A 26,886-nucleotide genomic window follows, 5' to 3' on the forward strand; every position below is an offset into this window, starting at 1 on the left:
TATGGAGTTGCAAACCCCTTCAGCTCTTTCAGTTCTTTCTCTTACTCCTCTATTGGTGTCCCCATGCTCAATCCAATGGTTGGCTGCAAACACCCACATCTGTATTTGTCCTACTCTGGCAGAGCCTCTCAGGAGATATCTATATCAGTCTCCTGTCAGCAAGCACTTCTTGGCATCCACAATAGTGTTTGGGTTTGGTCTCTGTATAAGGGATGGATCCCTATGTGGAGCGGTCTCTGGATGGCCTTTCCCTCAGTCTGTGCTTCATACTTTGTCCCTGTTTTCCATCCTGGGGGTATATTGTTTCCCTCCTCTAAGAAGGACTGAAATTATCTACATTTTGCTCTTCCTTCTTGAGCTTCATATGGTCTGTGAACTGTATAGTGGATATTATTAGTTTTTAGGCTAATACCTACCACTTATCAGTGAGGGCATATCATGTGTGTTCTTTTGTGACTGAGTTACCTCACTCAGCATTATATTTTCTAGTTCCATCTATTTGCCTAGGAATTTCATGAAGCCGTTGTTTTTGATAGCTGAGTAATATTCCATTGTGTAGATGTACCACATTTTCTGCATCCATTCCTCTGTTGAAGGGCATCTGGGTTCTTTCCAGCTTCTGGTTATTATAAATAAGGCTCCTATGAAGATAGTGAAACATATATCTTTGTTATACATCGGAGCATCATTGGGGTATATGCCCAGGAGTGGAATAGCTGAGTCTTCAGGTAGTAGTATTTCCAATGTTGTGAGGAAACTCAAGACTGATTTCCAGACTGATTGTTCCAGCTTGCAACCCCACCAACAATGTGCTCCTCTTTCTCCACATCCTTGCCAGCATTATTATCACCTGAGTTTTGAACTTAGCCATTCTGAATGGTACAAGGTGGAATCTCAGGGTTGTTTTGATTGGTATTTCCATGAAGACTAAGGATGTTGAACATTTCTTTATGTGAGCCTCATCCATTCAATATTCCTCAGTTCAGGATTCTTTGTTCAGCCCTGTACCCCATTTTTTAACAGAATTATTTGATTCTTTGGAGTCTACCTTCTTGAGTTCTTGGTATACATTGGACAATAGCCCTCTATCAGATGTAGGATTGGTAAAGATTTTTTCCCAATCTGTTTTTGCCATTTTGTCCTATTGATAGTGTCCTAGAGCATAAGCCATTGGTGTTCTGTTCAGAAAAGTTTGCTCTGGTCCCATGCATTCCAGGCTCTTTCCCACTTTCTCTTCCATTAGTTTCATTGTATCTGGGTTTATGTGGAGATACTTGACCACTTGGACTTGAACTTTGTACAAGGACATAAGAATGGATCAATTTGCATTCTTCTACATGCTGACCTCCAATTGAACTAACACCATTTGTTGAATATGATACCCCCCCACCCGCTTCTGGATGGTTTCAGACCCTTTGTAAAAGATCAAGTGACCATAATATGTGGGGTCTTTTCTGGGTCTTCCCTTCTATTCCATTGATCTATCTGCCTGTCTCTGTACCAATATAATGTGAATTTGAGTCAATTTTATATCCATCTACTTTGCTAAAGTTGTTTATCAGGTTTAGGAGTTCTCTGGTGGAATTTTTGGGGTCACTGAAGTATACTATCATATCATTTACAAATAGGGATACTTTGACTTCTTTCTTTCCAATTCATATCCCTTTGACCTCATTTTGTTGTCTAATTGCTCTGGCTAGAACATCTAGTACTATACTGAATAGATAGGGAGAGAGTAGGCAGCCTTGTCTAGACCCTGATTTGAGTGGATTGCTTCAAGATTCTCTCCATTTAATTTCATGTTGGCTACTTGTTTGCTGTATACTGCTTTTACTATGTTTAGGAATGGGCCTTGAATTCCTGATCTTTCCAAGACTTCTAACACAAAGGTATGTTGAATTTTGGCAAATGCCTTTTAAGCATCTAATGAGGTTATCATGTCATTTTTTTCTTTAAGTTTGTTTATATGGTGAAGTACATTGATAGATTTTCATATATTGAACCATCCCTGCATCCCTGGAGTGAAGCCTATTGAATCATGGTGAATGATAGTTTTGATGTGTTCTTGGATTCGGTTTGCAAGAATTTTATTGAGTATTTTTGCATCGATATTCATGAGAGAAATTGGCCTGAAGTTATCTCTGCTGGGTCTTTATATAGTTTAGGTATAAGCATAATTGTGGCTTCATAGAATGAATTTGGTAGTGATCCTTCTGTTTATATTTTGTTGAATAGTTTGGACAGTATTGGTATGAGATCTTCTATGAATGTCTGATAGAATTCTGAACTAAACCCATCTGGTCCTGGGCTTTCTTTGGTTGGGAGACTTTTAATGACTGCTTCTATTTCTTTAGGGGTTATGGAACTTTTTAGATTTTTTTTATCCTGTTTTAATTTTGATATCTGTTATCTTTCTAGAAAATTTTCCATTTCCTTCAGATTTTTCCAGTTTTTTTTGTGTGTTTTTTTTTTTTTTTTTGAGTATAGGCATTTGTAGTAGGATCTGATGATTTATTTTGGATTTCCTCAGTTTCTATTGTTATGTCTTTCTTTTCATTTCTGATTTTGTTAATTTGGATACACTCTCTGTGACCTCTAGTTAGTCTGACTAAGGATTGATCTATCTTGTTAGTTTTCTCAAAGAACCAGTTCCTTGTTTTTGTATAGTTCTTTTTCTTTCTACTTGGATGATTTCAGCCCTGAGTTTGATTATTTCCTGCCTTCTATTCCTCTTGGGTGTATTTGCTTATTTTTATTCTAGAGCTTTCAGATGTACTATCAAGCTGCTAGTGTATGTTCTCTCCAGTTTACTTCTGGAGATGCTCAGGTCAGAACAACAGACACTTAATGCATGCAGCTATGAGATATTATACATGGCAGAACATTTGAAAGATTCTGGAAAGTATTTTCTATTCAATGGACAAGGATAAAAAGAAATATTCTGGTTGGTTAGAAGTTGCAGTATGAAGGTGGATGTGAAAATTCAAATATGAAGAAATACAGTTGGCATCTCGGGTAATTACTTCTCATATCTATGTTGCATATTCATTACTTGCTCTCTGCTTCCTCTTCGCTGTGGCTTTTCATTTGCTTTCACTCATTCTAAAGACATAAAATGGCTTCTTTCATACATTTCCCATGAAATATATAAAAGAGTCAAAATTATACTCTGAAGTGTACATACAGCAAACTAACATCAGGAATATTATCATCCTTTTATTTTTTTTTCTGGTTGGTATGAGGACACACACACACATTAAACAAAAACTTCTCAAAATTGGTTTTCACAAAGTGTAAAAGAAATCAAATAACACAGTAATAAATAATGTCTTTCTTTTAAAAATAATAGTTTTGTTTTGACTGTTCTTGGACCGCTTCTGTTTTGAAACATCTCATTGAAAAAAATGGGTTTTGTATGGTTTTTGCTCTCCTGGGTTTTTTGTTATTCAAAATGAATTTGCAAATTGCTCTTTCTGACACTATAAAGAATTTATTTGGAATTTTGATAGGGATTACATTGAATTTCTAGATTACTTTTGGCAATTTGATAATTTTTACAATATTTATTTTGCCAATACATGAACATGGGAGGTCTTTCCATCTTCTGAGATCTTCTTCAATTTCATTCTGAAGAGACTTGAAGTTGTTCATTCGAAAGAACCTCAAGCTGTATTACAGAGCAATAGTGATTAAAACTGTATGGTATTGGTACAGAGACAGGCAGGTAGATCAATGGAATACAATTGAAGACCCAGAAATCAATCTACACACTTATGGTCCCTTGATCTTTGCCAAAAGAGCTAAAACCATTTAGTGGAAAAAAGATAGTACTTTCAACAAATGGTGCTGGTTCAATTGGTCAGCATGTAGAAAAATTCAAATTGATCCATTCGTATCACCCTGTACAAAGCTTAATTAAGTCCAAGTGGATGAAGGACCTCCACATAAAACCAGATGCACTCAAACTAGTAAAAGAAAAAGTGGGGAAGAGCCTTGAACACATGGGCACAAGGGAAATTTTCCTGAATAGAACACAAATTGCTTATGTTCTAAGAACAGTAGACAAATGGGACATCATAAAACTGCAAAGCTTCTATAAGGCAAAGGACACTGTCATTAGGACAAAATGGCAGCCAACATATTGGGAAGAGATCTTTACCAATCCTACATCTGATAGAGAGCTATTATCCAACATATAAAAAGAACTCAAGAAGTTAGACTCCAGAGAATCAAATAACCCTATTACAATGGGGTACAGAGCTAAACAAAGAATTGTCAGCTGAGCAATATTGAATGGCTGAGAAGTACCTGAGGAATGTTCACTATCCTTAGTCATCAGGGAAATGCAAATCAGAACAACCCTGAGATTCCAACTCATACAAGTCAGAATGACTAATATAAAAAACTAAGACAACAACAGATGCTGGCAAGTATGTGGTGAAAGAGGAACACTCCTCCATTGTTGCTGTGATTGCAAGCTGGTATAAGGACTCTGGAAATCAGTCTGGAGTTTCCTCAGAAAATTGGACATAGTACTACCTGAGGAATCAGTTATATCACTCCTGGGCATATACCTAAAATATACTCCAACATCTAGCAAGAAAACACGCTCCACTATGTTCATAGCAGCCTTATTTATAATAGCCAGAAGCTGGCAAGAACCCAGATGTTTCTCAACAGTGTAATGGTTCCAGAGAATGTGGTACATTTACACAATGGAGTACTACTCAGCTATTAAAAACAATGACTTAATGAAATTCATAGACAAATGGATGGAACTAGCAAATATCCTGAGTGAGGAACCCAATCACAAAAAGACAAATAATATGCACTCAGTGATAAGTAGATATTAGCCTCAAAGCTCAGAATACTCAGTGATACAATCCATAGATCACATGAATCTCAAGGACAGCCAAAGTACAGATGCTTCAGTCATTCTTAGAAGGGGGAACAAAAACATTAATAGGAGGAAATACGGAGACAAAGTTTTGAGCAAGGACTGAAGAAAGGCCATACAGAGAATGCCCCACCTGGGGAACCAACCCATACCACCAAATCCAGACAATATTGCTTATGCCAAGAAGTGAATGCTGACAGGAGTCTGATGTAACTGTCTCCTGTGAGCCTCTACCAGATCATAACAAATACAGAGGCAGATGCTAGCAGCCAAACATTGAACCAAGAATGGGTTTCCCATTGGAGGAGTTAGAGAATGAATTGAAGAAGCTGATGGGGTTTGCAACCCTATAAGAAAAATACCAACCAACCAGAGCTCCCAGGCATTAAACCACCATCCAAAGAGTATACGTGGACTGACCCATGGCTCCATCTGCATATGTAGCATAGGATGGCATTGTTGGGCACCAATGGGAGGAGAAGCCCTTGCTCCTGCCAAGACTCAACCCCACCAGAATAAGTGAATGTCAGGGCAGGAAGGCAGGAATGGTGGGTGGATGGGTGGGGGAACACCCTCATAGAAAAAGGGGGTATGATGGGGGTTTACAGACGGGAAACTGGAAAGGGGATAACATTTCAAATGTTAATTTAAAAAGTTCAATTAAAAAAGAAAATGGGTCTTGTCTGTGTCTTTATCCATAAAACGAATTGAATCTGTTGATCCCCTCAGATAGATAATAGATGAATAAAAATTTAAGGTGTTTTCTGAAAATTTGTTATTCTTTTTTGTTCTTTTGGTTTAGTTGTTGTTTTCCATTAATTAATTAATCGATTCACTTTATATCCAGATTATAGCACCTACTCCTCCCAGTATGCCCATGGGTCCCTACTCCCCTCCCCTTCACTTCTGAGAAGGCAGAGTTCCCTCCCAGGGGACCAAACCACCCTGGAACCTCATATCACCTCAGGAATCTTCTCCCACTGAGGCCAGACAAGACAGCCCAGTTTGGGGAGTGGGAACCACAGGCAGAAATGAGTCATGGTAATACCAGCTTATGATTGTTTGGGGACCCGCATGAAGTCCACGTTGGACATCTGCTAAATATGTGTGGGGTTCCTAAGTATGACCCTTGTATGCTATTCGATTGGTGGTTCAATCTCTGGGAACCCCAAATGCTAGGTTAGTTGGGTCTCTTGGTCTTCTCATGGAGTCCCTATCCCATCCAGGGTCTCAATCCTTCCCCCAACTCTTTCACAAACCCTCGAATTCAGTCTGTTTTTTTTTTCTGCCTGTGGATCTCTTCATCTGTTTGGTAATCTGTTGGATGTAGTCTCTAAGAGGTGAGTTATGCTAGGCTGCTGTCTATGGATCCAGGCTGACATATACAAACATAGCTTGAGACTCCAAGGTATTTGAAGGAGTACTGCAGGCAGGCAAGCAAAGTGTAAGTTTAGATATTCTGAGGAGAGCTCTGCACTCCCACAACCCCCCACCAAAATGGCAGGGGTTGTTACTGCATTCAATTATGTCTGTCTCACACCAAGGCACCTGTGTATTTGAGTCAGCAGTGGCAAATATAGCTGCCGAGAGTGTCTTCACGTGTAATATCCTTGTGACAAGGTTTTCACTAACAAAGAGGCAACAAAGATTCATACATTCATTCATCTGAGTGGTGCCTGCTGCCTGTGCTTGGGTGTCTTTCTTTGGGCCATCCTAGCAGACAAGGTTGGGACAGATCCTTAAATGTTTTTCTTCTTGGTTTTGATTCTTTAAAAAAATATTATTTTTGCATTCTTTTGTGGATTGATGTCTATATGTAGGTGAAGGTAGGCACCAGAGAAGGCAAGGTCTGTGATTGGGCAGTGAAAAAGAAAGGCAGGGACAGAGGTTTTGGGAGAGAAAAAGGAGAGAAGAAAGAGGAGAAGGATGACCCACCCCAGTGTGGCTTTAATCCATATAAGGGATGGATTATTGTAAGACAATTTGTCTTGTCTAGGTGTTCAGTTTATATCAATATCAACTGTCTCTGTGTTTATTGTGTGGACGTTTTGAGGAGTGAGAATTTACCGATATAAATATGATTGATAAATTACAAGGTCTAGAGTTTTGATTTTACCAGGATACTGGGAACTGTGACACTAACCACATGGGTGGATGCTGGGAATGTGAGCAGAGTTTGCAGCGGAGAGCCCCAAGAAAGTGGCTGCTGATGGAGCTAGTCTTGGAGGCAGAGAGACTGCCGCAGGGCCCAGAGAGTAGCCAGCGGTAGCAAGGGACAGAAATTGAGAACTTAGGCAGTTGGGTGAAGACGTTTTGAGAACTCTGGGCCAGAGATTCTGCCGAGATGGAAACACCTCACTAGTACCATGGGGCCTGCCAGTGCTGGAGCTAGCATGGCATGGTTTCCTGCCATGTTTTTACAATTATTTACCGATACATTCTTTTCAGGAAGTTTTGTGAGCATTAGCCTTAGGAGATTTTAATTACATATATATACATATACATATATATACACATATATACATATATATGATATTAATTATATATATCATATATATGTGATATTAAGTACTGGTTGTAGGGAATAACGATTGACTCGTACACTCTGTATCCTTACCTGTAAGACACTTGTAGCTCCGTAAGAAAGATTCATTCCTTATACATTCTGTACCCATTCTACATGGTTACATTTATTCAGCCAGCCTCACTCTGGAAATATCAAGGAAAGACACAGAACAAACTGTTCACTTCAAATGGTTCAGCTGGTGTCACTTTGGCTTAACTTGTGCCAATTAAAATGTAATTGTCTTTGTAGTCATTGCATTTGTAAAAATAGGACTCTGCTTTTGTTATTTTTAGCTTTGAACCCATATAGAATTGTGCTCTTGGGCCTCCAATGACTCAGAGCTCTGTCTTTTTTAAGCCTTGTGATAACAGAGGAGAAGTGTTGGCTCAAAAGGTCCACTCTTGGCTTAAACAGCTCAGGGCTGTCTTGGCCTGCAAATGTCTGACTGACTTGGCAGCCTTGCTGTGGGGACTAGGCAGAGTGCTGCTGCTATTAACCTACATTAACTAGTGGAAAACAGTTGTATAAAGACATTTACTTGACCTTAATAAAACCATTTGGAAACTTTTTCAAAAATAAATCATGTGGGCCTCTAATACTCTAACACAATGTTTTTTTTAAAGAAGTCTTTATTTTTGTCATATATAGATATAAAGATATATAGAAGATACATAAATATGATACATACATATGTATATGTGGCGTTATGCCTGAATGTGTGTCTGTGCATTATGTACTTTGTGCCCAGTGAGGCCAGAAGAGGGTGTCACATACTCTGGAAATGGAGTTACAGATAGTTTTGAGCTGCTATTAGGGTGCTTGGAATCCAAACCAGGGAGGTTCTGGAAAAGCATCTAGTACTCTTTTTTTAAATTTAATACATATTACTTATTCACTTTACATTCCACTCTAGTTCACCCCTTTCACATTCCTTCCCCTCTGTGAGACTAGACAGTTCCTCTCCCACTGAGGCCAGACAAGGCAGCCCAGCTAGTAGAAGATATCTTACCATATAGCCAACAGCTTTTGTGATTCCCCCTAACTCCAATTCTGGTTGTTCAGGACCCACATGAAGGTCAAGCTGCACGTCTGCTACATATAATGGGGGAAGCCTCAGTCCAGTTGAATATATTCTTTGGTTGGTGGTTCAGACACTGAGAGCCCCAAGAGTCCAGGTTAGTTGATCTTCTTATGGAGTTCCTATCCCTTTTGGGACCTACAATCCTTCACCCTATTCAATTCTGTAAGAATCCTGAGTTCCATCCACTGTTTGGCTGTGGGTGTCTGTTTCTCTCTGAATCTGCTGAGTGGAGCTTCTCAGAGGACAACATGCTCCTGTCTGCAAGCATAAGAGGCAGATAGAGGAAGGGAACTGGAAGGGAGGGTGTATGAGGAGGGGAATGAAAGATTTAGGATCAGGTGTGGAGGAGGACAGGAAAGATGGCTAGGTGGAAATCTGCAACTGACTGGTATGAGGAGGAGTGGGGCATGGCCTGGAATAAGAATCGATGGGTCTGACCTTAGCTGTGACTCACTACTCTGGAGATATGGAACCTGGAAACAAACAAGAACACCACTGGTGTCCTAGAGATACCAACATACTCACAAAAACTTTCAATCCTAGATTTACCCTGTCTGCAAGTAATGTAGGCATGGGGGAGAGATCAGAGACTGAGGGAATGGCCAACCAAGAATTGACCCAATCTGAGACGCATCCCATGGCCACACACCAACCCTAACACTATTTATGATACTCTGTTTTGCATCCAGTACTCTTCAATAAAGAGCATCAGCATTTTTTAAGAGATGGATTATACTGGATGTAGGGCCTCCCGTTGCCTACCTTTCTGTTCCAAACTTTAAGTTGGTATTACTCTGAGATTTTTGACAATTCCTTTACTTATTTCCTTCTAGAATTGTGAGGACAGTATAGCCATACAATCCTTTTAAAAGAACATTTTTTTGGACACAGTAACAGTGCAATTGGGTCCCCAGTGGAGAAATTCGAGAAAGGACTGAGGTAGCTGAGAGGGTTTGCAACTCCTTAGGAAGAACAACAATATCAACCAACCAGACCCCACCAGAGCTCACAGGGACTAAACCACCAACCAGAGAGTACATATGGAATGACCATGGCTCTAGCTGCATATGGAGGAGAGTATGGGCCTTGTCAGGCATCAATGGGAGGAGAGGCCCTTGGTACTATGAAGGCTCAATAACCCAGTGTAGGGAAGTGCCAGGGTGGGGAGGCAGTGAGGTGGGGAGATGGGGCTGGGGTTTCTGGAGGGGAAACCAGAAAAGGGGGGTAACATTTGAAAAGTACATAAAGAAAATATCCAATAAAAGAAAAAGAAAGGGGTTGGGGATTTAGCTCACTGGTAGAGCGCTTGCCTAGGAAGCACAAGGCCCTGGGTTCGGTCCCCAGCTCTGGGGGGGAAAAAAAAGAAAAAGAAAAAGAAAAAAGTCCAAATATATCATTTTCTTTAAACCTGTATAATAACTGGAGACCACAAATGAAAATTCTAGCATTTTATATCACAGATGGTAAGCTTTGGAGAGGTTTTCAGGGTGATGTCCATTTTACTTCTCTTGATCCACTGTCAATCAGTTCTCACCATGAGTCAGTGAGGAGGCTGAGACTGGCCCCTCTGGGAATTGAACCCTTGACCGCTCCTGACTGAGCACTAATTAGAAATGGCTGCCTTTATTAGAGCTAATGATTCTGGTGTGCAGCTTCTTCTGCTCTTCTTAAATCCCATTTAGAACTCGTTTCTCTTTTATTTAAGTTTTAACACTTACTCATCTTTAACAATTTGTTTGTACACATGTGCCTGTGTACACACACATGTATGTGTGTGTGCATACCAGAACAAAACATGATGTGATAGGACAACTTATGTAATTTAGTTTTATCCTTCCATCAAGTGGGTCCTGGGCTTTGAACTCAGGGTGTGAAGTTTTACAAGAGACTTTATTCTCTGACCCATCTCACTGACCAGTGAACATGTCCCACTAAGATATTATGGTAGGGAGGAGAGTGGACCCTAAGAAACATCCACATTTTAATCTCTAAAAAATGGTAAACATTATACTATCTGTTCTGAAAAATCCAGTTTTTAAGCACCAGTAAGAATTTGGGGAAGAGGAGGTTATTCTGGATTGCCAATACACCCAGGATTCTTAGAAGTGGGAATCATGATGTCAGACTTAGGGATAAAAGAAATGCAACATTTGTGTGATTTTCCCTGATTCAAAAGAGAAACTCTAGGGAGTGAATATCAAAGGACTCTAGATTCTAGAAAAAAACCAGGGAACCTTCCAGAACAAATGCATCCCTGTGTACTCACCTCCTCATTAGCCAATGAGACTGCCAACTTTCAGAAATGACTGCTTGAATTTGGCTAAGTCATTAAGTTTAGGTAATTTGAAACAGTAATATTAGAAAGTCAATGTAGGTAATATGACTTTCCACAAGTGAACCCACAATTGTATACTTTCCCTTTATTGATGGACTTTAGATTGGTAAGTAATCCCTTTATTAATTTTCTTATTTTCCATTGAAACATGTTTATTTTCTGTCAGTTTGGTAATTAAACTTTTGTTGAACAAAATTCATGTATATAGGTGCATTTTATGAAATAAATATCTATGGGAGGCACACATAGTACCTAACAAATGTTCCTTGTAGCTTTATTTAATTATAACAACAACAAATATATATGCCAAATTTCCCATGATATAACTGAATAGTAACAGCAGAAAGACAAAAATGTTTATTATATGAAGTAATACATGCATTAAAAATTGCGCTAAAATATAAATATGCACAATATCCACCCCTATTCTTTTTTTTAATCTTTATTAACTTGAGTATTTCTTATTTACATTTCGATTGTTATTCCCTTTCCCGGTTTCCGGGCCAACATCCCCCTAACCCCTCCCCCTTCCCTTCTATATGGACTTCCCCTCCCCATCCTCTCCCCATTACCACACTCCCCCCAACAATCACGGTCACTGGGGGTTCAGTTTTGGCAGGACCAAGGGTTTCCCCTTCCATTGATATCTACCCCTATTCTTATAAACAACCAGAGCTATATTTGTGATTTTATCAAATAAATTTACTTCATCTATTTGCTTAAACACTTTTGGACAGGAGAAAAGGTATGTTCTTCTTAGGGGTTGATACCTATAGTTAGTGAATTCGTGATACATCTTCAAATTTTGAAAATTTCTATTCTCCTTATTAGTAATCAGAGAGAAGTTCCCTAAACCAATGATAACGTCTTACATTTGGCAGAGGTTTGTGCAAAAAAAATGTTTCCTGGATTTACTCACAGGGAGAATAATGTCTTCTTCTATAAGGACTGTTGTGTGTAGCACTGTTAGAGTTATTTGTGTTTTGATTTATTTCTTCTGATGTATTCTTGATGGTTCAAGGCAAGGCATGTCTATAATTGTTCTCTTTCTGACCTCACAGTGCCAAGCATGAAACTTGTGCTTCTGTATTTACTGAAAGCTTCCTGCTGAATTCACTCTATAGGTACTTAATCAAAATTACTTTGATAAAAGACTTCATCTCAGAGCAATAATACGCACAAGGTTCAGAGAAAATATGAGGAAAATTTATAAAGCAGTAAGATAGACAGAGATAAACACCCTGATTTAGGATGCAAATGAAGGCTGAATTATGTATGCCATATTCTTGTTACCGAATTGTTCATTTAAATTTTGTTTACTAGGAAGACTGGGTGAATGTTCATTACTTTGCTGAAGTAAACATTAGGATTAGGTCATTGTAAATCATACCAAAGAGTGGTCAAAATAAAAGGAGATAGCTTAATGTTTGCTAGTAAAGCCATAAAATATCCTAAATCTAACAGAATATTCAGAGAGGGGAAAGTCTCTTGAGAAGTATTTTGGGAAGAATTGCAATGCAAAGTAATAAATGGCCCAGTGTGGTTACATGGAGATAATATAGTTGAATATACTAAGAGGTTCAATAATTCAAGATCTTAGTAAATGACAGGGGAGACAAAAGACCACTGGAAAGAAAAGGGGTCTGATCACCTCATTCAACTATGAGAAACTAATATCACAGTGAAAGGAGTATTTAGACAAATCCCTATGCTACTGATGGGCTAAGGATTGTTTTCTTTCTCAGTTTAACGATAAAACAGTATTCTTGTAGATGATAGCCCCTGAACAACATAAGCATGGCTCTAACACTCAGTTGTTGTGGTTGTTGTTGTTTGTTTGTTTGTTTGTTTTGTTTTGTTTTATAATTTCATTTTTATGCTGAGGAAAATAATTAACATTGAGTCATTTCATAGCATTGTCTCAACTATTCTGTTAAAGGAAAGTATATAATCTGTGCCAATACGGTCTCTAATTGTTTTTGGAAATGAGAGAGCCGAAGCACAGAAGGATTGTACAACTCTGAAACAGGTGTAATTCTAACACTCAAACCGAAACTGGAGGACCAAGAGTTCAAGGTCATCCTGGACTATACAGGGAGATCATATTACAAATAAAGAAACTGATGAAACATGTTATACCAGAGCCAGGCTTTGTACACATGAAATATGAGCCTGATTCTCCAATTTACAACCCAAAGGATTTCAGAAGAAACTTAAAATTGATTATGCAGTTGTCCTATTCTCTGAAGTCATAGAAAAAAATCATAAAGGCCAGCCACTGCTGACTACAATACACAGCACCATTGCAGTGCAGAAATAGTAGAAAGAAATATTCTGCAGAAAATAGCTATGGGAACTCTCAGGCACATATCTCTTGTCCCATGCCTTAGAGACAAAGCCTGCTCGAGGTCTGGAATTTTTTTTTGTAGACAACTTCAGATCCTTTCATCTGTAAAAGAGAATTCTGAATGAAGTAGAGGAAATATTGAATGGTAAGTAGTTTTCACATATGATGGAGAATAAAGGAAATTTAAAATATTAGTAAGTATAAAAATGTAATATTCTTGTAATTAAAAAAAGTCAAGGAAAGTTTTAGAAAAGGAGTCTTTAAGTACGAAGCATCCTAATGGATTTACAGAAAGATATACACCAGAATTTTACTTCCAAATTCAGAAAAACTATGAGACAAGGTGGAAAGAGCAAGCCATGTGACCTTCTGCAGTTCACTGAAAATACTGCAGTTCCTGTGGTGGAGGTCATTCCCCTACCTTCTACACGTTTGACAGAAATCCGTAGTGACAGAGCATAGAAGCAGCACTTTTTCCCCTACATAATCCCCACAGACAACACCATTTGGTTAATTTAATTTGACCTTCATCATAAAGTTTAATGCTACTCGTCAGGATAACGTTGAGATGAAAGAGAAATGCAGGCTTTGCACAAGAATATGCCCTTAGCTGAAGATAAGGCACTGGGTAAACAGCAAAGGAGACCTCTGTGGGAATGCTCCTGGCCTGACCAGAAGGTGAGAAACAGATGTTTAAATCAGATGCAGGAAAACACAGCAGGGCAAGACTATGACATGCAGGGCAAGTTAGAACAGATTGTCAGTATCTGGTTTCATTATTTTCTTCTCAGGAGAATTTCAAAGACCTCTGAGAAAATAGGACAGTGACATTGAATTGGGGATCATTGGGTCTCTCTTTTCAAAGTTTGGAACTGTGATTCATTGGGGGTTATCTGGGCCTTAAAGGTAACTATTCTGGTTTATAAGTTTTTTTAACAGACCTCAATTTTCAACCTATATTTCATCTCTATCTCTCTCTTGCTCCTAACATCCCTCTGTTCTCTGTCTCTCTCTCTCTACACGTGTCTCTGTCTGCCTTTCTCTTTGTCTCTATCATCTATCTATCTATCTATCTATCTATCTATCCATCACATATATATACATATATATATATATGTTTGTGCATGCATCTGTGTGTTCATGTGTGTGTGTGTGTGTGTGTGTGTGTGTGTATGTGTGTAAGGGGTAGGGGTACTTTTTCATGTCAGTCCTCACTTTTCACCTTGTTTGAGACAGAATCTCTATCACCATCACTCTATGCTCCAAACTAACTGGCCCTTAACTTTCCAGTCACAGTACTGAGATAAGAAATGTTCAAGCTACTTCAGCCAGCTTGGCATGGATTCTAGGGTTCTGAATTCAGGTGCTCATAGTAGCTATTTTCTTCACTCAGTCATCTTCCTGGCCCTTAACCTGTCGTTAATAAAAGTATTGCATAACAGGTCCTCTTTAAAGAGGACAACATTATATAGCATCATCTTAAGATAGATATGATAGATTTCTCTCCTACAAGGGTCTAATTTGGTTGGAGTGGAGGAAACTGAATTACATGGATACATTGGAAATGAGAGAAAATGTTTGACCACCTGTTAGGTATTACTGCCTGGATGACATTATAATATCTAATTTTTATATTATAAAACAGAGGCTTCTAAATCTTGCTTTGTCAAGCAGCATTCCAGTGATACTTTAATTCCAACTTTGAAAACAGAGACAATAGACATTTGCCTTGAAGGTCCTGTAGTGGATAAGTCTGGGGCCTCCTTAATGTCATTAACTCTTGTGTCTCCCTCCACTCTATTCACAAATGCTTGTCTCGTTCATTCACTTGACTCTAGCAAGGAGAATCACTTGCTGAATGCTGGAAACAGAGATCACCAGGAAAGCTCAGGGTATTTATGTAAAGGAAATTGAAAAGAAAGAATAACTCTTGAGAGAGAAACAGAAAACATTCCAACCAGACAACTGAGGGGCGACCATGGATTAGAATGCAGCATTTTTATTGTAAAAGTCCATATATTAGGCAATTCTCTTGTGAAAAGGTTTGCAAATGCACAGACAGAGAGCAGCTGATGATTAAGGATTGGAAATGTATAATATATATCCATATTGCCAGTGTTCTACACATGTTGGAAAGCTAGCTTTAATTTTTATTTCCGTGTCCTGACTGCAAAAACACATTTCAAGTTGACAATAATACCTTGTTTCTCACAAATTAAATTTGCCAGCAACTCTCCCAAAGAGTCAACATTGACTATTTTGACATTTTAAAATGAGAAAATAATCATTTATTTACATCCGTGTAAGGTTAAATACTAAAGCACTGGTATATTCAAGGTTTGTAAAACCAGCAGCTGAATATTTTCAAGATTCATCCAGATGAATTTTAATGACTTCATGTGGTTTTCTCTTAGCAGAGACACTTTCTTTTATTGTCTTCTCATTATCTATAAAGTTACACTATGATTTAACTTTGATTTGAATCAATATTTTCCTTGACTCCAAAAGAGTCATATTTTAGAAAAATAAGGATTCAGAATAATCCTATAAGGTCCAACTCATCATGTCTGATGTCAGCCAAAAACTCCGTTTAATTACTATGTAGCAAAAGGAGCCCACAGTCAGAGGCTCTATGACCTCCATGCAAGTTACTCAACGTTGTTTCCGTTTTTAATTTAACCTTCAGTACATTGTTTCCAAGCATACTGTACACCAGTCAGGTATGAATATTGCTCATACTTTCATAGGTTCACAAGCAGAATGTTTAGCAGACATAATTAATTCTTTAAAAAAAAACGGGATAATCAAGAACTCTATGCTTATTTCATCAATTGCATACATCGGTATAGGAAATAGATATTATTTTAAAATAAATACACTTTGCCCAAAACAAATTTTTGAAGATGAACATACAAGCTACCGTTCTTTAGATTCTCTGGTTACTTCTACAGATAAAGAAGCTTCACATGTCAACAGTAATGGGAAAAGATGAATCGCTTGTTCCGGGTCAGAAAAAGGTATTCACCAGACTACAAGAGGACGTGTTGCTCCCAGCCAGGTTTATTGAGCACTGACTATATGCCAGGCACAGTGCAAGATGTTGAGAACTAAAAGAAGAAAGGACAAGGACTCTGCCCACAAGGCATTCGCAATCACTAGAAGCAGGTATCGAGATAGAGAGCAAGTTCTGGTAAGAATGCACATCTTCAAAGTAAAGTAAAACATCGGCAAGCACGTACATTTGCTTTATATGCTAGTGATGAAGTCGGGCCTATTTAGAGCTGTCAAATGTCAATCAGCCTAAATTGTCCTTAAGGTGTTTTGATGTTATACAAGACAAACATAATTTTCCAAACCTGAATTTTCATGCACGAGGGAGAAGGAAGTGAACCCCCCTCCAAAATTTCAAACCCAAATCCTTGTAATTATATTAATATATTATTTTATAGCCCAAAGGAAAAGAAAATAAAAGACAATGCTATATGATGATAACATGAGTTCATTTATTTTTTGGCTCTAAAGAGATGCATGCATTAAACCTGAAGCATTCTACATCGCTGAACTATTTACATCACTGTACATAACTATATGAAGGGGATTTGCTTCCTACCTTGAGATAAAGGTATAATAGAGTTCTAATCTAGGCTCTTCTATTGTGATTCTTCACAGATACGGGAGATATTCTAATTTGTTCCAATTTACCACAACGTGACCCCAAGCGAACGTAGCACACAGCTGTATACCTTTTGTACTAAGTTATACGTGAATCAAAGGCTAATGATGCCCCTTTAAACACTCACAGATTTCAGTTTGCAGTGCTTTTGCTCAAAGGTATCTTGCTCAGTCTAACAGCTCTTGTTCTAACTTAACTTTGCCTTGCAGGTTTGAAAGACAGTGCACGCTAAAATTCAAATTACAATAACCAAAGGAGAGTTGGGCACGGATCGTAGGACATTCTATGTATTACTAGGTTGAGACGGAGAAACACATTCAGTGACCACATAGGGTATTAGATCGTTGGACTTAGAAAGGACATTTTCTCTTCGTGAGATTCAGCGAATAAGACCCCTATCGATAAAACCCAAACCTCCTCACAGATAAAGATAGGAGACCCAGTAAACAAGATTGAACAAGCAGAAGGCGGTAGGGAAGAAGATCCGAGCATAGGAGTCCATTTTGGCAATGCGAATGTGTATCCTCCCGTGTCTCCAGGCTCCTGTTCGGCAGTCTTCAAAACAGCAAAAGAAACTGGCACAGTCCTTGCCATCCAAACACTCATAGCCATATTCTTCATCCCTCTCTTGAAGGTGGGTGGCATTGTTCATTTGGATCGTTGCTGATCTGGGACGGATATCAATGGTAGGGGCCTGAGACAGGGTGGGTAAGGAGAGAGGGCACAGTTAGTCACGCTGGAGCTATGTAACACCGTTTCTCCACAATGTCATCAATGAGATGATGAATCTGAAAATGAGGATTCAGAAAACTGCTTATGACATCGTGATCTACGATGGTGAAATTGAACTCAGAAAGAGAGCAAGGTTGCAGATTTCAGATTTTGAGCTTAAGCAGTGCAGCTGGAAATAATGTCACCAAGCTTATAGCTACAGCAAGACTATTGAACACCAAAAGAAACCAAAGGATAAGTATTTAAATCAAACCACATGGAATCTTATTCTATTAATTATTAGATGTGAAGCCGGTTACATGAAGCTAGTTAATGGTAACGCAAGTGAGTAAAATCGAGAAATAAAAATGCATTGATTTTTCAAATCAAATTGCAATGTCATGCTACCTTAGAGGCAAAGAGAACCCATTGTACTGAACAACTATATCGAACAATTTTAGTAGCAAATGCCAATATGCATGAAGAAATAAAGAAGTTCATTGATATAATGCAGCAAAGGTTTAATTTATTAGAAATATGTAGTTTGAACTTGAAACTTAAAACTGTCATTGGTTATATACATTGAATGAGATTTAAAATTCAAAACAGATCATTATTTTTATCTTTTTTTCTTTCTTTCTTTTTATTATTTATTTATTTATTTATTTAGCAAAATGAGCTACAGTTAACGACAAGGTAATCTAAGATTCAATGCATGACTAACAGTAAAATTAAAGCAAAACTCACAGCTCCTTTATAACCTTTAAAGTGTATGGATATAAACTGCAGTTTCTAAATCAATTATTAGAGAGAACAAAAATCTCATTTCAATATTTTACAGAGCCAACAGGTCCAGCAATCACCCGGGCAGGAAAAGAAAGAGAGTTTAACCTACAGTCTGCTGAAGACCGTTTTATTATTATAAAGCTGTAATATATGTAGAGATTAAGTTGTAAATCTCATTTTAATTAGCCTTTACGGAGTTAAATTTTAGCTTTATCGGTTTGTGCGTGTGTGCGTGCATGCATGCATGCATGTGCGTGCCTGTGTATGTGTATTTGTGTGTGTGCATGTATATGTATGAAGTATATGTAAATCGTAACAGGTGAGATGGATTCCATTTACACATGATGAAGCATGAACTTCAGATGTACAGAAGCCTTGTTACCTATGATAACTATTGGCTGTGTGGTTTTGAGCTGAACGTAGAAAAAGCCTGTGCAATGTATGTCTCATTGCTGAATCAACTCTAGAGGTCTCCACCTTCAGTGTCCTGTCATCTAGTCCATAAGTTAAATGCTTACTCATTAAAAACAATAAAGCACCATGGGAAGCATTAATAGTTAATTCAGCAGTCGCATGCAGTGAAATGCCCATTCCAAAAACAGTATACCTTGAAGGAAAACATCCGAAGAAGCTTTGGATTTGTAGACAGAAAAGAGAATTGCGTAGTTTTTTTTTTTAATAAGAAGAAGGAAAAGGAAAGGAGAGAAAGAGAAACAAAATAAGACAAATTAAAAATACATTTTGAAAACGCAGTAAGTAAAGTGAACTGAAAGCATAAACACAGAAGGTGTGCTCTGACTCTGTGGTAATTTGTAATTTGGTAATCTAAAGTTGGAAAGTGAAAAGGTGTGACTGGTAATCCAATCTTTTACAAAGGACCCCACAAGCACAGGACTCCGAAAGCTAAGGTCAGTTGCGAGGATGCTTCCTAGTGAATACTTGCCGTTTAAGAAAATAGTATGAATTGTGTAATTATCCTTAAGGAGGACCCCATATGTGAGTCCTGACCATGAGGAGTGCAGGGAAAAACCAAACAGGAAAGTAAGTTTTCAGCTTCTTAGACCTTCACTATCTAGACTAGTTCTGGGAAATAAATGAGGTGGCTTGAAAAGAGAAAGTGCATCAGATTCCCCAGGAACTACATATTCTTGTTTTCTCTGATCTCTTTTCCTGTCTGCTTTCATTTTTTTCTTCTGCTATTGCTATGCACCTAGGTTAAAGAATCCAACTATTTCTATGTATCAATTTCCACACTGAGGAGACACTGCTGATTCCAAAGGCCAGGAGGCTTTTGCTAAAGGCCCTAAAAGCCTGTCTCCCCATCCTCCTCACAAATGAATACCAGCACAGCCATTTTATTTGAGGGAGAATGACTTAGGAAATGAAGGAGAAAGACGAGGTTAAGAAACAAAATTTAAAGCAAGAAAAATCAAACAGGAATATGAAAAGGTGAAAAGGTAGAGACCGAAGAACATACCGGAAAAGGAAGGACCACATACAGTATAATCACTATTTGGGACATTAAAATCAAGCATTTCTTCTTTTCATTACCCAGTATGAATACGATTTTAGTTTATTTACCTTCCACTAAGTCTTACTTTCAAACGAATGTGTCGTTTGTAAAATTTCTTCAGTATTTCTGAGGAACACCAGGATAAGTGTCTGATGCAAATAGAGTTTTCTATAGCTATCCCATAGCTTATGGTCAGATAGGTAGCCACTGTGATGTTGCTAATGCCTCTGAGCAGAAAACCAGGAAAGGGTGTAAATCAGGAAAGTAAGGTCATTATCCCTGTCCCCTTCTCAGAAGGAGATACAATTGTACTGTTAGTGGGACTCCTGCGACAGAGACATTAGGCCCAGTTGGGTAAGTACATATCTACATGCTGTCCTCAACTCTCCCAGTAAACTACTTATTTATGCATATTCTTCATCCTCTCATTTTAAGGTTTGGTATAAGTCATCTTACCTGTCTCCAAATCAAGCAATTACCAAAAAAAAAAAAATCAGCTTGTCAACTTCCTTTGCCAACCATCAAAGTTAAGAACCCTCATGTGACTTTTTATAATGTTTTTATATTTCATTGGTTTATTGCTCTTCATCATAAAATGTTATAGAAACCCATTTGACATTTGTTTTTTTAATATATTCATCTTATTTTGTATGAGAAAACAGAAATAAGAAAGCCCATACAATCTCAACTCATTCGTTTTGAAAACAAAACAATTCATGTAGGGATAAAGTGAGTATAAGTATTCTAGTAGTAAAATGCATATACCTGCATAAACAAACAGACACACACGTGTGAACACACAAATCACACACGTACACACACACCCTACACATGTGTATGCACACACATTAAGTTACTTATAAGTTGGTATGACTTGAACTAATATGAGAACCTAGAGTTTGTAATGCCTTTTGTGTGAATTTTAATTCAAAAAACAGTTATGTAAAAATATTATAACAAATTGATCAGAAAGTCCTTGACGTATAGAATAATAACTCAAACACGTATGCATATCTGAATCTTCTTTAACCCCGCACATAAACACTGCAGACAATGGGTAACTACATTTGCATAAAGAGTTTGACTTAGAGCATCTAGGAACTCTGATCCAACTAGTGATCATAACTAAAGCTTGATGGACTCGTTGAAAGCTAACTTATTTCCTTTTCACCATGGAGCTCAAAGTACTGAGTCTCAGTGTGTAGATGGGCTAACCATATCAGACCTAATGACCTGTCTTCACCAGGAGTTCAGTTGTCCCAGTAGAAAATGATACATACAGGGTTTTTCTTCTTTTTGTCTTTATCCTTGCTTGGTTTCCGGTTGCTCACAAAATAGTGCAGGGTACCATACTCCACCAAAGCCGAAAACACAAAGATGAAGCAAACAGAGACGAAGAGATCCATTGCTGTGACATAGGAGACCTTGGGCAGAGACTTCCGGGCTATGGTGCTGAGAGTGGTCATCGTCAGGACAGTCGTGATTCCTATAGAAAGTACAATAAGAACAAAGTACATGGCGGCACCCGTGATATCCCAACCGCACGAGGAATGATACGCTACACTCCTATAGGGTAGAGATGCACCGAAAACATGAGCGTCTTCACATCGATTGCTTTGTACAAGACCACATTTTTAATTTTCATATGTACTTTGTAAATACAGGAAAATATGTATAATGAAATCCCAGGAAGTTGGAAGTTATTGAATCATCTGGATTTGGAAAGTGGTTCTGGAAGACTTCTCCATCAGCTATTAGTAGGGGAGTTTCCCTAGGATTCTTTTTGGCTTTTACTGGGTTAGGTTTAGGGTGGAGGATGGGGAAATAGTGTCTACTTTTACAAAGTATCGTGGTAAATAGACAATGTACTAATGTATCTGTGCAGGGTTGTTTTTAGAATGGGGACTGTCTTTAAAAGGTTCATGTGATAAGAGTCTTCATCTTCATGCTTTGGGAACATGAAGGAACATTTAGTGGCATGGAAAGAAGTTAGGGCATTGGAGATGTACAGATGAAAAGATATAAAGACACCAGTCCCATCCCCTCTCTCATCTATCTGCAAGACGTAAGCAGGCTTCCTCCTTCATAATCTTCAACCATGATGTCCCATGGTTCAGAACAACAAGGCCAAATGACCATGTTCTGAAACCTTTGAAATTTTGAACCAAAATAAACCTCTCTTTCAGTCATATTGATTTATTTTATATGCTTATTACTCTAATAGAAAACTGACTACCCAAAGCACTGACATCTAGTAAAGTATCAAGTATGGTTAGAAATTTTGTGTTGTTATTTTGGAAATGATCTACTTCCTATGCTAAAAGAAACTAATTAGGTTGAGTACACATTAATTCAAATTGAACTCCTTGATTGTACCTAATTGTCTCTTTTATTTTTGCAGCGACCTTTAAAGCTGATGTGGAAACTGGGCTTTTCATTTCCACAATCAGGCTCAAATCTTAACTTGAGCATTGAAAATGTAAAAATGTAACTATTTTTGGAGGAAGCTAAAGATGAGCTCATTTTAGAAGACCCTGTCTGTGACACTTATTATTTAAAAACAAATTCTGACAGGTAACATAAGTACTGATCTCACAAAACAGAGCTATATTATTTAAGAAATTAAGAAAGTTCATCATGGCTATGCCATGTGTAGCTTAAGGAATTGCTTTGTCATATTCCCAAGGTTCTTCTTGGGGTCACAGAAAAAGAAAAGTTATGACATTAAGAGAAAGGGAAATCACAGTTTCACCTGACTCACCAACCACCAATAAGGTAATGATGTGATTTTGAAACCGAGTGTTACCGACTGTACAAATCAAATTTATCTTACCTTGCCAAAAGAAATGAGATGCACAGCCTTCCCTAATTAGTTTTGGCACGAAGTGAGCTTTTCAAGGATGCTGTCTTACTTTACAATACTTGAGTGAAAAAGACCAACATGTGTTTTCATCTTGCTATGCACCCACTCTCACGATTATGATTAATTTCTACCAGCTACCAGTTATGCACTAAACTACACTCATGTGTTACAAGAGGCAGAAATATGTCATCAAAAATCGGTCCATATCTCTCACTGTTATTAGGGCCTTTGCTATCTGTTCTGTGAAGAGAAGTTCAAAATCTGCAGATTTTCAAGGTAATCTCATTTAAATTTTGATGACAAACACCTAAAAAGATCATGGAGCTTCACAAATACACAGTTATATTTTTAAAAGTAATGGAAGATTTGGCCCTTAAAACACAAAAGCTAGACTTGGGGTAAATTAAATACCTCATGGGTGGGAGTAAGTTACATGTACTTCCCAAACATTCTTAGTGATAGAAATGTATAGCTACATTTGAGAAACACTGATCTAAAGAACTGAGAAAAATTTTAAACAGATGAACATTCAGCTTGGGTTCTTTTCTTTGGTGACAGATAGAATTCAGCAAGTCCCCACACCCAGAACAAACCTATGACCAACTTTCCAAGTTGCAAGCCTGTTACAAACTTATTGTGTGACTTTGTGGATACTACTTAACATTGACCGAGCTTGCTCATTTATATCAAGTCTAAAATATGATAAGTTGTATTATTACAACTTCTGCATGTGATAATTGCAAAAGAACTGCACTAGAAACATTGAGCATCCTGATTAATATACCATCAAAGGAGAACCTGCCTCCTGTCTCATCAAGGGCCTTCCATCAACACGCTTTAACATTCTCTTCAAATGGTTTGTTGCCAGGGAACACTTATTTCTAAATAGTTGAAATGAATGGTCACGTGGTCATAAAAGACATATTGGTCAAAAGATTTGGGCCTTCAGAAGGAAATACGTTGAAATAATTTTTAAGAAAATAATTTGGGGAAGATGGTTTATTTGAAATGTATAAGTACATTTGTTATATCTAGTCATAGACATAAAATTTTCACTGAATAATTTTTGACTCAGTAGCACATTGGCAGCTCTATGCCGGGGAAGAGCAACACATCTACTGTTTCTTCTGAGAGGGCGACACGCTAAAAAGAAAAACTCTTGCAGTGTTTTGCTTAACATACTCGAAGTTTGTTTCAGTATGTGGCATTAGACAGGATATTTGAATTGTTGAACAGGATTTGTAACACACAGAACTGCATATACCAGAAAATCAAAATAACTTCATGTTGAAACAGATGGGAAACTAAATTGGGTTTGGAAAAGGACAGATATGCAAATGTTGTCTTTTTCTCGGTAATCATTTCTACCCTCAGTTTAATAACCTGGTACAGATCATTTTGTCAGAAATGATAAGAGTCACTACCATTTTTCAAGCATTTCTCTGCTCAGTGTGCTTTACAAAAAAAAAGTTACTTTAGCCCAATAAAAACCTGCAACTTATGAATCAGGAATGATATCTGTTTTACATGTAAGGAAAACATGGATTAGAGAGAATGCAGTTTATTATACACCCTTATTCTATAGATGGCTGGAAACTTAAATTACTGGACTTTATATTTCATGTTCTTGTACTACTCTCCACTCCCCCAGGCAGTTAGCAAGGCCTGTGTTACTAGATTGCACATAGCTAATGTAGAGAATTGTGTTATAGTCAGTTAGTGGATGAAGGTTATAATATCCATGTGAGTCAGTTTTACTTTGGTCTGTAGATGTCTTCTTCCACCAATAAGCAAGAGATGAAAATCTGAGCCAGGGATCACCATATTTAAAATAGTGACTAAATTACAAATAATAAGGAAATGATTCTCTTGCTTAGATTTGCCAATAAGTGTTCCTTATTAAACATTTAGATGGCTCTTCTGGAAAAAGTCAATTTGGCTAAATATCATCACACTAATTATTTGTGTTGGAATTAACCAAGTGTGGTGTGGTAGGAAAAGGGGAAGAGTTGACACTAAAAAACATCTGTGCCCGATTTACTGTGCTCCTCTTCTCAAGATACTAATACTTCTGCCTTGTCAAATCTCAAACTTCTTTTGTGTCATGACTAAGCAGATAATTGAGAAAGTTCTCATGAATAGATATGGAGGCTAGCAGCAGTGTGGGAAAAAAAAAGCACAAAGTTCTCTTGAAATTAAGTTTTTGTTTGGTTTTTATTTTATTTTAAATTTGTTATTAATTGTACTAAAGAAAACCTATGCTAATTAAAAAGGTAGAACTATAAAGTAGTAAACTTTAAGTAGAATAGATTGATGATAGATAGGCAGGTAGATAGATAGATAGATAGATAGATAGATAGATAGATAGATAGACAGACAGAAAGATAGATAGGTGGTAAATTGATGATAGATGATAGATAATCATATTGACAGTCTTTAATAATAAAACATGGATTTTCACTTTGCCTTTCAACTCAGAGCAAACCATTTAGGAGGAAAAATAAAGACCCCTTTTCTCAGGTACTTATCTTGGATGACCACAGCACCTAGAAATCTCTCTCACCTAAAGATGTTCTTGCAGGGACAGCATCCTTATTGATCCAGAAGGATACCCAGGACAGAACCACAATGAGTGTGCAGGGAATGTAGGTCTGGATGGTAAAGTACCCCATTCTTCTGCTCAGATCAAAGTACACGGACATAACCACATAGTCACCTGGAAAGAAAAGGCAGAACTATGGGAATGCACTGTGAATGCGTTCAACATTTGCACACACAATTAATTTCAGACATTACATGAGGGCTAGCACGAAAGTTCTTTTCTAACTACTTGGACAAAAGAGCAGTAACAAAAGTATGAAATATAATCCAACCTGAGATGAAACCTAGCCCTTCTAGAAGAAATGGTACTATCAGAGAGAAAAGAAAGTGTTTGTGAGTGGTTGGGGATTTAGCTCAGTGGTAGAGCGCTTGCCTAGCAAGCACACGGCTCTTGGTTCGGTCCCCAGCTCCAGGAAAAAAAAAGAAAAAGAAAAAGAAAGAAAGTGTTTGTGAATCTTAAAAGTATTTCTTCTTCTGGATGATTCTGGATTTTGATTTTCCATATGTAGAAACAATGTACAAGATTCTCTTTGCTGTAAGTGGGAGGGTACCCTCTATAGACTAAGCCTTGCTTATGGGTCATGTAATGCACATTCAGTAACAATTTCTCCACTTTACTCATACATATACAAACCACTGGAGAGTATCTTGGTGATTGAGACTTATAAAATAATATTTTACTTAAAATTTACAGTCCCTTTCCTATGACGAGCTATTTCCTCATGATTTCACTGTATCATATGGTATTTCCACAGCAGTTGTGCTCATCCATGACTATGCTTCCTTTGAGTGCTGTGGATGTTGTAAGTGCTGTCATATGACTTTATGTGCATGCACCAATCCCCAGATGGCGCCCATTCTCTCCATGATCTCACAGCCAGTACTTAGCATGGTCCTCGAGAGAAGATGGGCAGTCCTAATATTTGATGATACACTCATGAAATTATAATGAATACTTTAAGGTTCAAGAAGCAGATTTTGAAAACATTGGGGTTTTAAAAGTGAGTGTGGATACAGTGCGACATTTAGACTGACAAAGGGTAATTTTAGGAGTTGAGAAAGAATGGAATTCAAGGAAAACGTCACATGAAAGAGGAAAGAGCATATACAGCTGTTGGGTTTTTTCTAGTTTCAAATAGTCTAGTACTTCCTTACTTCATTTTTGAGGTAATCTAGTGGATACATGTAGCTGATAATGAGACTGTAAAACTGAAATACAGATCCATTGCTTCTGAATTATGATTTTAATGGAACAGAAGTCCACTGAGACGTGTAGACTCTGAGATGGTGCAAGCATGTGTTTGAGTGACAACTTTACTCTCAGAGTGTCATATTTGTATTTGTGAGTTCCTTGCAATAAGTTGACTTTGCAATTTTAAAAGAATTCATTATTTTGAATCTACCATGGAACTTTTCTATAATCCCATCATGAAGCAGGTTGATAGCCTATCAGTACTTATAGCCTTCTGGGCTACACAGTGAGTCCCCAGACAGCTTGTGTTATATAATAAAA

At 37.8% G+C, this 26,886-nt stretch overlaps 1 protein-coding gene and 1 long non-coding RNA gene across 6 annotated transcripts in view; one reads left to right on the top strand and one right to left on the bottom strand.

Moving 5' to 3' along the window:
* The window catches only part of LOC102548672 (uncharacterized), a 104,063-nt gene that overhangs the window by 35,446 nt on the left and 41,731 nt on the right, over nucleotides 1–26,886 (top strand). The gene's annotated exons all lie outside the window — the stretch shown is intronic.
* Nucleotides 15,206–26,886, bottom strand: part of Gabrg2 (gamma-aminobutyric acid type A receptor subunit gamma 2) — an 88,598-nt gene continuing 76,917 nt past the window's right edge. Inside the window, exons 7-10 of one of the 2 annotated variants that reach the window (NM_001393775.1) lie at nucleotides 25,336–25,488; nucleotides 21,190–21,395; nucleotides 19,004–19,027; nucleotides 15,206–17,593 (exon numbers count right to left, since the gene is read on the bottom strand). In NM_001393775.1, coding sequence (NP_001380704.1) covers nucleotides 17,318–17,593; nucleotides 19,004–19,027; nucleotides 21,190–21,395; nucleotides 25,336–25,488 — 659 coding nt within the window. In that variant the 3' untranslated portion in view covers nucleotides 15,206–17,317. The remainder of the gene's footprint in view (nucleotides 17,594–19,003; nucleotides 19,028–21,189; nucleotides 21,396–25,335; nucleotides 25,489–26,886) is intronic. The other variant, NM_183327.2, reaches the window with a different exon arrangement.

Source organism: Rattus norvegicus, chromosome 10, assembly GCF_036323735.1.
Source record: "Rattus norvegicus strain BN/NHsdMcwi chromosome 10, GRCr8, whole genome shotgun sequence".
NCBI classification, from domain to species: Eukaryota; Metazoa; Chordata; class Mammalia; order Rodentia; family Muridae; genus Rattus; species Rattus norvegicus.